At 42.2% G+C, this 16,607-nt stretch overlaps 1 protein-coding gene across 1 annotated transcript in view; it reads left to right on the top strand.

Annotated features, from left to right (window-relative positions):
* The window catches only part of LOC308045034 (uncharacterized protein), a gene marked incomplete at its 5' end in the record, with an annotated part of 67,488 nt that overhangs the window by 29,665 nt on the left and 21,216 nt on the right, over nt 1-16,607 (top strand). Inside the window, one exon of the mRNA XM_080352054.1 lies at nt 6,985-7,503. Coding sequence (XP_080208180.1) covers nt 6,985-7,503 — 519 coding nt within the window. The remainder of the gene's footprint in view (nt 1-6,984; nt 7,504-16,607) is intronic.

Below are 16,607 nucleotides of genomic sequence, written 5' to 3' on the forward strand. Positions count from 1 at the left end.
TAGTAGCACTCACTGTAAATGGAACCATGGAATAATTTAAACTGCTTTTGGTTTCTTCTCAGCTGGACCATGACAACAAATTGGCAATTCCTCAGCTTTTGGGTTTTTTTCCAACTCAGGCCAGTATCTCAGCCTCCCAACCATTCCACCCTTCTCTCCACCACAGCTGCAAGGGAAAGGATTCAAACAGTCATCTTTTGGGAACCACGCTCAGGAAATAACTTTGTTCACCAGCAGAATCCATGAGGACAGCCACGCAATTCTGTGTCATGATCTAAAAACAGCTCTGTGGGCCAAGGAGGGAGCCTCGTGAGCTGGCTAATCGGCATCACTGAGCACAAATACCCAGACTGTCATCTGCTCCTAAACAGATGATGATATAAACTGCAAGAAAGATTGTAAAGCAGGAAATCCACTCTAATGCTGGAAACTATTATTTTAAGAAGAATTAGAAAGTTTCCAAAGGGAAATAAGAACAATGGCTTCCTACCCACCTTTTTAAGTACCCACCCATTAGGGAGGCATTTACCTATTTGGATTTTTTGTTTCAAAGACCATGCATGACCAGCAATGCTTTTAGTTCTGCTGAGTGTGAAAGAAGATTGATTCTGGGTATTCCTCGTATTCAAAGCGTTGCAAATTTTCTGCTACTGTTATTTTGCATTCATTTATATGGCTCTGACTTTTTGAGAATGGTCCTGGTGCACAGGCACCATCTTTCCATACCCTCACCTGACTTAGTGACTTGAACTTCTTTGGGTCACTGACTCCATTGCCAGGCTACACAAACATAGAGGCCACCGTCTTTCAAACTATGCCTGGGCCTGAAGCATTCATTTAAAAATTTTAATCATAGAATCACAGAATGGTTTGGGTTGGAAGTGACCTTAAAGAACATCTAGTTCCAACCTCCCTACCATGGGCAGGGACACATTCCACTAGATCACGTTCCACTAGACTACGTGTCATCCTATCACTGCACTCCCTGATAAAGAGTCCTTCCTTATCTTCCCTGTAGACCCTTTTAATGCCAAGTGCAACAACAGTGCTCTTTGTAGCACACTGGAGCAGCTGCAGCTTTTATTGTGCAACACACGACTAAAATGGCTTATACCTGTATGTAGATGGCTGAAGTTGCCAATGGCATTTTCCATAGCATCGTCGTGAAGGATTCTTATATGGAGATCTAGATGAGAAAAACAGAGACGGTTTTGTTTTGTCAGTGCAGCTCAAATTTTGCCCTGATGTGATGCATCTAGCATGTGTACACAAAAATCATTATGAACAAAATGCCTTCACAAATGGCTGCTAAATTCTTGCCATGTTTGTCAGATCTGCTGCCCTCTTTCAAGAATCCAGCTACACCCTCAATGTATTTATGAAACTGAGCAGTCACATAACCCATGCTACGTAACAGAGGTGGACACAGAAATCACTACCACAAGTCTAATTGACAGCCTTCCTGTATCCTACTGATGTGTGCATAAAAGCATAGCAGAAGTTCCATATAACTGAGGAAGAATATGTTAGGGGTTGTTGCAGGCTGTCTTTACTTGAAAGGGGTTATGCAGGAAATAAAACATCCCTCTGTTTCTGATAAAACAGAATAATGTTAAAAAAAAATTGTTTTGTTGATCAAGAAACTGCATGTTCTATTATGGAAATACATTTCAAATGGGATCCATGTCATATAAGATACAGCTACTTTTTAAATAGCTTTTACCTAATGTTTCTTCAAATGTAGATTAGTGTGCAGAAAAATTATATATAAGATCATATTTCTCTTTATGAACTCTTACAAAAAAACACAGTAGACTTTAGACGTAGAAAGGTCTTGGATAGTCTACAGGAAGTGTAATCAATTTGTGTACAGATGTTACTGGACAATAAAAAGAATAAAAAAAAAAAGGAAGTATAAAGCTATCTGGAGTGAATTTGAAAAGGAAACAATAGCCAGCTGATAGTTAGAGTAGGAAAAATCTCTATCATAGTAGAAATGGAATGACCTTTGAAGAAGATGGGCTCTCAGTTACCATAGACCTTGATGCCCCACTATCCGGGCTGGTGCTCTACGTCATGTAGGCATCCTGCAGTAATTGCTGCTACTGGAAGGGAAGAAGTGGTACCAACCGAGAGAAGGCAATTACAAAAGGAAAAGCTGAGACTGACTAAGACCAAGTAATTGGCCTTTGAAGAGATTGTTCAGGATCTATACAACCACCTCAGAAACTTCTTTCTGAAACAATCTTGGGGACTGAACAAGCTGTTTGTAGAGGAATCTTATTTGTTTCCTTGGGAAGAAACCCTTAGGCTGCAGTGTCTTAATGTCTCTTCTGCCCTGGAAAGCAGAGAGCATCAGTAAATAGCCCACAACAGGGGAGCCTGCAAACAAAAAACCAACCAAACCTGGTGCAGTTTTTATAATCCTTAACAAAAGATCAAATCTGTGTTAACTATGTTTGTACTACATGCTTTATATTTCATCCTTTAAACAAAAAAAAATCACCATTTTATTGATTGACTATACTATATCAGTTTGCTTGTGGCCTTAAAACTTCAGTGTGCTGCCAAAATAGTATTATGCTTATTTACAGGAAGCTTTGCTGGTGGAACTATCCTCTTCTTCTCACGGATCAAGTATGAAAACATTGAGAGAAAATAAGGTTTCACACATTTGATTTTTATTTAAAAAACAAAGATTAAAGCAAAGCTTTATATCCTCACAGCGAGAAGAAACATGAAGATCAGAACCCATGCTTTCACAGATGCCATGACAGAAACCAGCACTGAAACCCTGCCTTTCATTTTCATTTCCAAATTATTAAAAAAAATAAGAGAAGCTTCTGACAAATAGTCTTCCAATACTTAGATGAGGCCATGGCCACAACATCAATACATTCAAATATGTTCCTTACATGTGAGTATTCTTGGCGTCAGAAACTGCACCTGAAATAAAAAGAATCATCGCACACTATTGCCAAATTCTGGTGAACAGTAAAAGCAAAAAAGGCAGTGTAATTTCCGGGGTTATTTTTGTACTCATACCAACTTCGTAACAGTAACCAAACACATGTGTGCATCAAAGAGCAGCTTTTTACCACTGCTAATACTGCCCACCTCCTTTCTTTTTTCCCCAGTGCTGTCTATGTCCATCTGCTTCACCATCTACTGTCAGTTGCTGTGTCCCTCTTCTTCCAAAATGTGTCCTTGGGGAACAGAGCAGTAAGGTTTTACCTGCTCCATGAAGACTTTGCGTTTAGCAAATAAAAATCTGTTTGCGTTTCCTTTACTTCTTTGAACATCTGGAGAGCTATGCTGTTTCTGGCAAGGTTGAAAGATCATAGGTGAAAGGGAAAAAAGAGTTATGTTGATGCAGGAAAAAAGCTACAAGGATCTTACTTCAGAAGAGGAATTAGAGGAAACGCAGAAGAGCATTTATCTTCATAGCTCAGAGACAGCCGCAAAAGCAGCTATTTAGCTGATCACCTCACTGAGTTTGTTCAAGTTTGAACAGTTTCACCTAGGTTTGCAATTTCCAGCCTTCATTGTGTTGCTATATAAGTCACATTTTTCTTCCAGCCAAACCATAGAGGCTGCATGTCATTTAAAGATCCTGTTCTTTAGAATTAAGTCTTAAGGTAACCTTGCCTCTTTCCAAGGCATCTTCAGATCAGGCAAATGCCTCAACTGTTTGCAGAGGCTTCCCCGTAGAGCCTATGGGCAGGACACAGACAGAAAGACCTGCTAGGACAACCATTGCAGGATGAGTGGGGCGAAGATAGGTGCTACTGGAAGAGGTGGGTCTCTGATTATGCATATTACTCACACAATCAGATAACCAGCCCCAGTACTAAATTACTTTTATTTTTACAGATGAGTTGGCTTTACATGTGAAATGACAAAGCCTGGTGTTTTTTTTCTAATCAGAGTTCCACACATAGAAGAGCTGGTAACCACAATGAAACTCATTTTCACAAGATGTCAGAGAAATCTTCAGATCAAAAGGTTAGTAAGACTGAAAAAAAAATAAAGCAGGCAAACAAACACAAAACAAAAGAAAACAAGACCAAAACAAACAAAACCACAAAACCCACTGATATTAATAAATCTGGAAAATTTTTTAGCCATAAAGTGGCTGGTGCCAGCAAACTGTACCCCTGCCTCAAGGACTGAACCAACTGGAAATCACCATCTCTTGTGCAAAGTGCAGTTATCTCACATCTTTTCGAACAGGAGGTTGCTTTTACCTCATCTGAAGACAGTTACTTTGACAGAGACTGATTTTGGAAACAGGAAGTTACAGGGCCCTGATCTGACATGGTAATTCCAGTGAAATAACTAGTCTTTCACTGTTAGTTCTGCAATCCTGGAAGGAAACGAAAGGAAAAAAAACAACAACAACAAACGTGGTTTGATATGGTGTGATTAAATAGAGAAATGTGCAGTACTCTGAAGAATATTCATTCTTGTTCTTTTTGTCAAGAGATCAACTTCTTAGATGATGCTTAACAACAGCTATAAACAAACACTGTTAAAGAACATCCTTTGAGCAACATTAATAATTTCCTGTGTTGTGCACATAGCATTAATAACCAGACCCATACTGATGGGTTACACAATTCAATCTACCTTCTAGGCTTGGAGTTCAGAAAACAAGGAAGCTGCTTACAAAGATCAAATGTTGTCTCCTGTCATGGTTTAACCCCAGCTGGCAACTAAGCACCCATCAGGTGCTCATTCACTCCCCCCTGGTGGGATAGGGGAGAGAACTGGAAGGATAAAAATGAGAAAACACATGGATTGAGATAAAGACAGTTTAATAAGTAAAGCAAAAGCCATGTGTGCAAGTAAAGCAAAAGAAGGGATTCATTAACCACTTCCCATGGGCAGGCAGGTGTTCAGCCATCTCCAGGAGAGCTGGGTCCATCACACGTAACAGTTACTTGGGAAGACAAACACCATCCCTCCAAACATTCCCCCTTCCTCCTTCTTCCTACAGCTTTATATGCTGAGTGTGACATCATATGGTGTGGAATATCCCTCTAGACAACTGGGGTCAGCTGTCCCGGCTGTGTCTCCTCCCAACATTTGTGCACCCCCAGCCTCCGTGCTAGTGCGCTAGTGTGACAAGCAGAAAAGGCCTTGACTCTGTAAGCACTACTCAGCAATAATTAAAACATCCCTGTGTTATCGACAGTATTGCCAGCACAAATCCAAACCATAGCCACAAAAAAGCTACCATGGAGAAAATTAACTCTATCCCAACCAAAACAAGCACAACTCCATAAAAGTTAATGACTGGAAAAAAACACCTCTAGCTGCTCTGGCCCTCCTGCTTACAGTCTTCAATAGACTTTCCAGTACTACTGCTGCAATACTCAGATATTTTAAGGGAAAAGCTTATCCTTAATTTAAAATACAGCATAATTTAAAGATTAATTATGTGTACATTTATTACTACAGTTAAGCTCTTTATTACCTCAGGTTAAATCTAAAAATTACTTGACTAGGCACTGGCAAGGACGAAGAAACATTACCATCAATTTATGAACTGGTGACAGTAATTCACAAACTCTGTGACTTTGCATTTTTCTAGCTGGCATGGTCCCACAAATGCTAGAAAAGAGGCATAGACCTCTCTGGGGGAAGTTTAGGCCTACAGCCAGTGAATTTAAGTCAGCTGCACATCTCCATTTACCTTCTAAATCACATGCTGCACATCACCGAACTACAAGATGTCTCAAAAAGATGGAGATGGACCCAAGGGTCCAGGGTCACCATCTTGCAAATGACTGAAGCTAGGGGCTGTTTGTGTGTTGGAAGAGGCATCTAGCAGTAATCATTTGAAACTCTGTGCCCCGTCCTTTCAAGTGGTAAGAGTCTCTTTCATGGGTGGTTTGTGGTTGCAGAGATATGGTGATTTCAAATTGGGTCCATCTTTTTTAAACACCCTGTAGATATTATTATTATTATTGAAAGGCTGAAGGAGCTGAATCTCTTTAGCTTGGAGAAGAGGAGACTGAGGGGTGACCTCATTAATGTTTATAAATATATAAAGGGTGAGTGTCATGAGGAGGGAGCCAGGGTCTTCTTGGTGACAACCAATGATAAGACAAAGGGCAATGGGTATAAACTGGAATACAGGAGGTTCCACTTAAATATGAGAAGAAACTTCTTCACGGTGAAGGTGACGAAGCATTGGAACAGGCTGCCCAGGAAGGTTGTGGAGTCTTCTTCTCTGGAGACATTCAAAACCTGCCTGGACACATTCCTGCGTAGCCTCATCTAGGTGTCCCTGTTCTGGCAGGGGGACTGGACTAGATGATCTTTCGAGGTCCCTTCCAATCCCAAACATTCTATGATTCTGTGATTATCCAGTCAATGGCAAGTGGAAACAGCATTTGGGAGAGGCATTTTTGTCATACATGGCTCTGAGCAGCGCTCAGCACAACTGCATTGACCTCAACCTGCAGCAGCAGTGGTTCAGGGTGCTAGAACAGCACCTGGAGAACGGACTGGCCCTCAAATCACAGCATCCGATACTGGATGCAAAACGGCCATTGGAAAAGGACTTATAAGAAAACAAGATCTTTAACAATCCATCTTTCCACACCTGCAGAATTAGTTAAGAAAACTCAGCACCTTACTGTGCACGAGTTTTACATTTGTAGCCTTCAGCCATGGGCCTGGTGTAGCATCACTTGCAAATACAAGATTCAAAGCTTTTTTACGGATTTTCTGTCCAACTGAAGAAAAAGCAAGTTTGTTATGGTCAAGATTATTAGGTTTCCTGGTGTGTTTAGTGTTGGGTAACTTTTCTCCAGGAAAAGCAGGAAAAGAGAGGGCCTGGGTGAAGAGAGGGCAGTGGTGCAGGAGTGTGCGCCTCTGCTATTGAAACCTGTGGCTGGTGTTCAAGCTCTGGAGCTCATTCCATCCAGAAAACGGGGCTCTTTGGTCCGGTGCCCCCTTTTCTTTTTTACACAGGCGTGGTCAGGGCTGAGCAGCATCAGCTTGCAAGTCCCGCAGCCCTGCTCCTTCTTCAGCTCCCCAGAGCCAGGCCAACTCCCTTCGGCCCCCACGGGAAACCCACAGCGCGACGCCCCCAGCCCGCCGGGGAACGGGGCTCCGCCACGGCCTGCCCTTCCCGAGGTGCGGTGGCAACGGCGGGTAACGGCCCGAGGAGAGGCCGCGGCGGGCAGGACGGCTCTGCCCCGCACCGGGAGGAGTGTCCCCGGCGGGCCGGGCCGGGCGGGCCTCGCCCTCCTTCCCCCCGGCGGCGGGCCGACAGCGCCCCAACTGACAGCGCGGGGCCGGGGCGTGTTCGGCGCGGCGCACCCAGCCCCGGGGCGCGGCGCGGTGCTGTGCTGCCCTCCGGCCAGGCGGGAGCGGCTGCCGAAAGCGGCTGTCAGGGAGCGGGCGGCGTGTGTGTGGTGCGGGCAGCCATGCGGCGCTGGAGGCTCCTTCCCGCGGTGGTGCTTCTCGCCGTCCTGATCCCTGCCAGAGGTGAGGAGGGGGCGGGCGGCGGGGAGCGGTCCTGCGGCGGAGCCTCGCTACCCCGCCGGGCTTGGGGAGGGACAATTCCCCTGCCCTCCGTCCCCGGGGCGGGGGGCTCAGTGCTGCTGCGGGGCACGGAGGCGGGAGGGGGGATCGGGGAAGCGGCCCCGAGGGCGAGAGGAGCCCGGGAGGGAACCGGGCGGGTCCCCAAGCGCCGGCTGCCCGTGTCTGTCCCGGGCAGGGAAGCGGCGCTCTCTCCCTCCAGCCCCCCCTTTTTTTTTAATTATTTATTTGGTGTTTTGGTTGTTTTTCCATTTAACTGACAGGAAAAATATTGCTGAGCTTTCTGCCCACCTCCCGCGCTGGAAAGCCTGTCCTGTTTGGAATCTCTGGGGTGAATACGTGCTACTCGCCCCAGTAGGGCCCTTGGGTACACGGGAGGGGAATCCCTGGAAGAGGCTCGGAGGGGTTTCGGGGCGGTGGGGAGCTCTGCTGGAGCTCGGCTTCCATTTTAGGAAAGAACGCGGAGTTACGGCAATTCCAGGGCAACAGATAGTTGCTCACCAGGAAGTCTGGTCACACAACAGCCTTTAAAAGAAAAAGAAAAATCACTATGGCAAGACTGCAGGCTAAAACACACCACTGTATTTTCGGAGAAGCTTCTTACGGCTTCAGTATGTGCCAGGGACGATTTTCTTGAGCCTTGATCTAAACAATGTGTATGTAAGAGCACGTTGGTATGTGGTATAAGGAGAAAGTTTGGGCGGGGGAGATAAGTAGCAAAGTTCCCAATATCAAGCTTTTTTCAGGAGGAAGACTCCTAAACTAGAATATGCAGTGCAAACTGTAATTCCCCATTTATATGACTTATTTCTAAGAAAATTCTTTTTTTTTTTTTTTTTTTTTACTATGTTAATAAGCATACCTGATGCTAAGCCTAGGTATTTTCTTTCAGGTGCTTTGTAAAAGTAACACTTCAAAACTTAAATATCTATCTTTTCACTGTAAGTGACAAGAAAAAATGCAATAATATCCTCTCCTAGCTTTGACTGGAAGCTGTAGATACTGTGTGCAGGATGCCAGATGAGCCCAGTCTGACATTAAGCCTCGTTTAATTCAATTCTTCTACCGTGGCCTTATTGTTGTCTTAACTGCTAGGTTAGCAAAGCTGAGCTCTTGGAAAAATAGTACAATTTACAGTAACTACAATTAAAACTGACAGATGTTTCAGACTGATAACACCGAGATATCATCTTATGACTTATGTGAAAAATTTGCTCCATTACCTGTACCTCTGCAAGTGTTCCTCATGGTCATGGACAGCAAGATCTAATAGTCTTTCTAAACTTTATGCCAGAAAGTTTGGAGGTGAAGAGTGTCTGTCCAGTTTCTGCATCACTAGAGGGAAGGTGCACAAAAACTGCCTTCAAGGGTTTTGTTTCAAATTCTGAGGAAAATGATGCTACTTTTTTTTAAACAGATTGCTCTTTAAAAGCTGGTTAATTTATCTGGGTACTGGTTAATGCCAATAATATGAACCAATTAGAAAGGTTATAATTAGTTTGGACATGTTTTGCTTAAACAAAATGTATAAGAATTTGAGAACTGTTGAGAATGTCAGCCTGGGGAGGGTGGGGCCCTCCAGGGGAATGTCAGATTTGTGGTGGTGCAATCTTAAATTAAAATAAAGGCAAAACCTGAAATACATAGTTTCGAAAATTAAAATTTCACTGTTAGTAAGCACCCTGTAGTCTGAATTTGCAGAACTGCTATACAGAGTTAAGGATCTTACCTTACAAGCAATTTGGCTGTTGTGTGACAGTTTGGAGGTGTCTGGTTTCTCTGGCATGGCTTGCTTTCACAATTCAAGCAGATGAGTATGTGCCTCAGGACTAAGAACTTCATGTGGGATCATGCATTTTAGACATGTGAAAGCTGTTAGTGTTAAAACAGTATTCAACATATCATGAGGATTTGAATGTATTATTAAGCAAGGGCAAACTTTGGTATTTGAGCTTGCTTAGAAAAAGAGCTTGCAGTTTTAACCTCAAAACTGCTATTCAAGTGTTGTCTCATTTGCAAAGTATGAGCTCTGCATGTCAGGCAAAGCTGGAATTTAGATATCATTGGGGCTGGGTCCAGAGGAAGGTCGCGTGTGAGATTTTATATCATCAGTTTCTTTAGGCAGTCTAACAGTTTTCCTCTGCGGAAGAGTGGGATCTTTCCATTTCTCTCCTCCCGTGTTTGATCTGGTGCCCATCAGGGCCTGTGCTGAGATGATTCAGCTTGATAAGTCAGCAAGTGACTAATCTGGTGCACTGAGTTTGCTCTGATGGGTGTCAGAGCCAGCAAGAGGGAGTGGCAGGGCTGAGAATCGTAGAGTGCAAGTGAGATGGGGCAGGGGAGGAGGGCAGGACCTTCTTTCTTTGCCTGGTTGGGAGGTGTGAGACCAGCTCAACCAGCTTGCAGCTGCAAAACCACCCGGTTAGGCCAGCATCTAATTTTAGGCATCTGCTTTTTTTTAAAACAACAACAACAATAACAACAACAACAACAAAAAGTATTAGGCAGGAAATCTGTATAATTTATATTAAGAGAGTGGCAGGACAATTATAAGAAATCATGCATTATGAGCAGCAGAAAACTGCTGCACACAGACACAAGGCTCAAAAGTTTCCTTTATCTACTGTAGAAAGATCAAGGCATGAAAAACTGCTTGCTGAGGGTCTTGAGTTTGGACTCTGGAATGTATGCTTTAAGTATCCTTTGTAAGAACTAAGTAGAACTTGTTCTTTGAAACACTGTTGCCACAGGAAACAGTTGTGGTAGTAAATACCAGCGAGTAAAATGCACACTGGAAGCTGGGATATCTATGTTGTAAGATCAGTAGCCTAAAGTGATTTACAAGTGGAGAACCCTTATTCGTAAGACCGCTGTAATTACAGAGCTGTGAGCAAAGAGAAGGAAACTCTTGACTTCTTGTAGAGGCAAGTCAGTGTTGAGAAAAATGACTAGTTGGGTGGAAGATGGTGAAATGACTCTCTAATTCAGTAGGTGGAGCTTTCAGCTGGGGCAGAGTTGTGGTGCAGGAACTCATGGAGACTGGTCTCTGCTTGGTGGGCTCTCGAGTTGTTTGACTTTTAAATCCCATTTAAAAAACGAACAAACAAAAACCATAAAACCCCACACAACTTTCAGCTGAGCAATTCATTTTAGTAGCAATGCTAGTGTGCATGTATGACAGTGTGAACTTGAAAACTGTAGCATATGTTTCTTCATCAGTTTCTTCTAATTTGAAATCGGTAAGAGCGTTTTTTATGTGTTGGTTATTTATATAAAATGGCCACTGCACTGCTACATCAAAATGACATCACTGCAACAATTCTTAAGCTTTCCGTAGTTACGGTCATTTAACTTGGCGAGAGTTAAGCATGACTCAGCCTTCTGCCATCCAGCCAAGACCAATTTCAATATTTTCCTGATGTTACTCTGGTGCATGTGATGGGGTCGCCTGTGCTTGAGAAAGGACTCTGCTTTAACTCTTGCTGTCTTGAACCCCTCACTGCAAGCAACTTGTATTTCATTGGGTGATGGCTGTGTTACTGAAATGCAGTAATAATAGCAATATTCATCAGTTAAAATCACCTTGCCAGGGGCAAGTTTCTTTCTTTTAGCCAAACTGCTTTTCTGTGCTCTGGCATGGGAACCTACTCTTTAGAGTCTAATGAATGTGTTTTGAGAAAATATTATGAGCAGAACAGTCTCAACTCGGGGAATTTTTACTTAAATTAACTTATTATCAGTTAACACAAACTTCTAATCATAGATTTGGGAATTGAGAGAAAGAAAGCAATCAATCAAACCCCTAACATCCTCCCAGTTTCTTACTTTTGGCTTAATCCAAACACCCTTACCTGCCCCATCTTGGCTTCCCTGTTTTTTGCTGCTGGTTGTGCTCAGCCCATCCCCTAGTCCTTTGGCGAGGTGATGTGCAGATCAGGAAGGTCAAATGCCTAGTGGTTTCTTTCTGCTGCTGCTGCTCCTTGCTGATTTTCCTCTGCTTTTTTTTTTTTTTTTTAGCTTCTCGGTATTCCTGCCCCACTGAGGTCACTTATAGTCCCTCAGACCTGGCCCTGCCCTGCCGTGGGTGCCCCACAGCTGCAGTCCCACAGCGGTGTCCCTGCCCTGATGTGGGTGGCTCACAACTGCTTAGGGACATGTACATGGAATCTCTCTTGCCCAGATCACATCTCCAGCCACAAGTCCCCTCTGCAGTCTCTCCCTCTGCAAGTCTCTCAGACCATCTCATGGTGCGTCTCCCGTCCTTGCTGGCTGATGCTCTTTCTTACATGTGTGTTCAAGCAGAGACACTCTGCACTTCTCTGACCAGTTGAAGTTTTGGTGTGCACCATCAGTGTTAGTGCCAACCAGACATGACTGTAAGTGGCATGGGGAAGTAAAAAAAGATTATTTATCATAAGTATCAGCACATACTTAATTTCATTGTCACTTTTCCAAAGGCCACCATTGCCTAATTCCTGGTCCTCAAGTGATAAGGACTCCTTCCTTAGGTATTCCAGTTGCTGTAGGAAGATAGACGTGAACTTGTTTCTCGATTCTTATGTCCCCAGGGCTGGCTGCTACTTAGTCACCAAGCTGAACTTGGGATATATGGTTTTCTGCAGGGCTGCTATGACAGGTTCCTACCTTTCTATTACCTAGCTCCCTCTCAGCTTCACAGAGGTGAGATTCCAGTTTCCTTGAGTGCAGTTTCAAATAAGCCACTGTACCATTCCACCTTTCAGATGCCTGGGGATTAGAGGGAATACAATACACCTGCTTTGCTCCACAATGTTTCCCTCATTCTTGGACAGCTGTAGTTTTGAAATGACTGCTGCGACCCGAACCTAACCAAGGCTGCATTCCATCATGCAAACAAATACATTTGTTTGTTCCGTCTGTAGGCACTGCCTACATTTTCATTCCAAGGAGAAAGATTTCTAGCAACCCATTGCTACCTTTGCCACAGTGAGAACACAGCACCTGCCAGTGTTGCTGGAGAGAAGAAAGCTGATCCGTTATACTTGCCAGGCTTCTCCAAACTTCCCTTTCTCACATTGCACATACTGGTTCATCATTCACACTTTCCATGCGTGTTGTATTATTCCGCAGATCTCTCCTTGCCTAGTCGCTTGCACTATCGCTTCCTGAGACAAGTCTAAGCTGCATTCTCTGCGCTGGTACATGAATAACGGTTTTGTGGACCCACTTGGCTAAAAATAGATTTCCTTTGTGCTCACACCCTAAACCTATGCTGGCAAGTTGAGCTAACTGGTCAGCCTGGTTATTGTGTTTCTCAAATTCAGATGGGTTGTCAGAACAGTATGCGTTCTGGAGGCCGAGGCAGGAGAAGGCAGTGGTCGAACCCAGCTCTGACTCTGCCTTGTGCTCACAGCTTCTCAGCTGGCGATGCTGCATCTCTGAAGGGCCTTCTGTTTGACTTAGTCATACCCTCTCCTTTTCTGTTCAGAAGCATCTGTAAGTCGCAGCATCTAGGTCAGGGGCATGCAAATTTCCCATTCTTTCCATGCATTTTTCCCCGAGATTTACCATACTGCTGAAATCTTGATGTTATCTCTGGCCTTGCTGTTAATCCTATAGCATGTTCCCTCCAGCGTGGTACATAGTAGGTCATTCCTTGGTCATCCGGTGCCTCAGTAGGTTATCAGTCCCTGCTAACCACACCCTGCAAATTATTCCCAATACAGAGAAACAGTGTTCCAGCTTGTGTGTCTTGCCCTTTGCCTGTCTGTATCTTATCAGCTGCTGCAGGAGGTCTCTGTGCCACCTTGCAAAAGTACATAGTGGCAGCAACTTGGGACTAATACTGCAAAAGCTAGTGTTTGGAAAGTTGCTTGGTATCATAAAAAGTAGTTTTAATTTACTTATTTATAAATAAAATAAAAGTAACTCTTGCTTTCTCTATATGCTTGAAAATTCTCATCTGGGAAAGATCTCCCTTCTTGCTGCAGGAAAGCACATTTTTCACCTGTTGAAAATAAAAACTACTGTGGTGATACTTGGCATAAGCTCATTTTAAACTGGTTTAGTTTCTACATTTGGTGTGACTGGCGAACCCATGAGATTTTCTACGAAGAATTCCAAAAAGTCATAAGGCAAATTCCTATGACATCCAGAACTTAGTTCTTAGCAGTGTAAGGCCTGTTTACAATAGTTTTTTTGAAATATAGAACAGTTCATTTAAAATACATAATTAACACATCAAATGCATGAATCACTCTAACATGTTTTGGGAAAAAGATCATTTTAAAAGAAAATATTTACATTTTAAGTCAAGTCTAATCACACAACATCATTGGTTGTATAACAAATGCAGTTGGCTTCCTTTCTACAAATTTCAGTCACCTGTGAAGAGGCCACCTGCTAAAAAAAATCTAAGAAATGGCATCTTTACTTGTAAAAGGAAAACCTATTGATGGACGTGACTCTCACTTAACTGCAGATGTTAATTTTGCTCTACTTCTGTCATAGTTTGAGTCCTGTAAAACTCTCGTTGGATCTCTTGGTTCTTTGAATTTTTTCACCAGAAATGGTATTTATTTCTTGATGCGTGGAAAGTATCTGCAAAGCTTATTTCACTTCGAGCCAAAGAGCTGTTATCTAAGTAAAATCAAACTTTGTTTTCAGGATAGCAGTTGTTCTCTCATCAGGTGAATGTTATGACTTGGCATACAAGTTAATCTTTCCATGAAGTAAAAAGACTTTTTGATTAAACATCCATTGATTTCACTGGTAAAAATCTACCCAGCTTTTAATTATAGAACTATCTTTGTATGTTTTTTTCTTAGCCATGGAAAATATTGCTTGCACCTTTTCTTCTAGAGAAAAAGACCAGTATTTTGAAGTAAAAATAAGGTGAAAAAATTGTTAACATGGTATTTCCAGGACAGCAAATTCTGCAAGCCTGGCTATACTTCACAATACTGGTGCTATTATTGTTTTTATTATTGCCACAAAAATACCACACTCTAAACATTTTCTTTCTGGAAAAAAAATTAGTTACGGTGTTTAGCCTTATATTTTTCCACCACTTGTTTCTTCCCTGTGATTTGGAAGAAATATTAAACCTATGTGAAGACAGAAGGGGCTGCTGGTGATAGTTGTAGTAGCATGATGTAGTGAATTAAAAATAAGTGAGGCAAATGTGTTGGATAGGATACAGTTTTTATTAGAGCTAATGCTATTGTTGGACAAAACAGACAGCTCTGAAGGCACACAAATCCTTGTTAAATTTAGAAAGAAGAAGTTTCAGGATAAGGTTTGGGGGAAGGGCTTGGGGAAGCCTGTGTGGAAAGCTTTTGGATAACTCTACATTTTTTTTCTATATTTTTCTCTTTATCTTTCAATCTTCTGTTTCTTCCCTCACCTCCAGCTATCCATGCCTGTCGGTATTCTTCTTTGATGCTAGAAATCTCTGCCTGCCTCTGTGTTTCTCAGTACATCCTGATGCCAGGCGTCTTGCAATCAAATCCCAAATTCAGTACTTACTTAACAAACTATTCACTGCCCTCTGCCTCCCCAAATATTGCAAATGGTTATACAGACATCACTTCTTTGAATCTTTGAATGTGGCCTTGGTGCAAAAGGGAAGATTTATCTTGTTCTTCAAGTAACAATAATGAAGAACGGGAAGTTAATGGGAAGTTTATATATATATATATATTTTTTTTTTTATATATTTATTTTATTTTTTTTTTTTTTTTTGGTGAGAAACAAAATATAAACCCTTATCTGACAAAATGTATGCCATGTTTCTGACTTGCTCCATATGTCTGTCTGTGACTTAGTTGGATTCTAACTGATCTATTAAATAATCTATTTAGTTTTTTATCTGTCCGGTTTGAACAGCTAAAACTGGTCACATTGATACTGCATGCAGTATCTCTTGTGTGCATGGTTATACTTCAGAAGTATCTTTTTAGGTAGTAATTTCATGTACATGACACAAAGTTAGTTGAAGTCGAAAAAATAAGCCTTCTCCTCCAGTGTTTGCTGTCGCCCAGGGAAGCAGGCTGCTGTCACATCACATCTTCTGTGGCTGAATCTCGTCTGCATGTTTCGAAACCAGTGCTGGTGTGGTGCAGTGAAGCACAAGCTGTGAAATCCCGGCTCACTGAATTGTCACTTAATGCAACTTTGTCTCAATCCCTTTAACAGTAAATACCTGCAGGAAGGAAAGTGTCACTGGTGCTAATGGAACACATCAATGTTTGAGCAGAACAGTAGGTTTTGTTATAAAATGAGTTAACTAATGCCAGAACCGATTCAATCTCAGAGCAATGGATTAAAATATGAGTTGAATCATTGCAAGTTACTGTACTGGGTCTGGTTTCCTGGGTCTGGTTTCCTCTACCCCCGCCTGCCCCACAGGAAAACCTCATTGTAAAACACAGTGTCTTCCTCTTCTTTCTTTTTGAAAAAGCTGTAGCAGCTATTGTTAAATATGCAGATTGAAAATACTGAAAAATCTTTTTAGCTGTTGCTGAACAAGCCACAATGAAAAAAGTCTAGAAAAGCAAAGGCAGTTTTACTTTTCTGACTAGATTGCAGATTTTGTTTGACTTTTGCTGTTAGTATACAAATTGTTTTGAACTGGTAAGATTTCTGGTGAGGAAGGTAAAAGAAACAGGCTGTGAAATGGAATTGTCAACTTAAAAGTACCAGCAGACATTAAACAGTCTTGCCATCATTTTAGTGTACTGCTGTAAAAACAAATGTATTCTTGACTTAGCTCTGTGCACATTGCAAGTATATATGTCAACTGTTTTATTTTTAAAGAAAGAATTTCTAAATGTAAAACCAAGTTCCATTTACTTGTTAATCATAAGTTATAATTTAAATTCTTTTTCCTTGATTAGACTGAGGGTTATTTACTGCTCTAGCTGTTGAGTTTTTGGAACTTTTACTTCACTGTCTGCCAGACCACAAATCTTGGTTTCCTAATACATCTTTCTTCCTTGTGCTAAAATTTTACCATCTTTCCTCTAGTGCAGACCTCCCTGACCTTTCTGCAGCTGACCCTTGCTGCTGCA

Source organism: Nesoenas mayeri (genome assembly GCF_963082525.1).
Source record: "Nesoenas mayeri genome assembly, chromosome: 1".
Lineage (NCBI taxonomy): Eukaryota > Metazoa > Chordata > Aves > Columbiformes > Columbidae > Nesoenas > Nesoenas mayeri.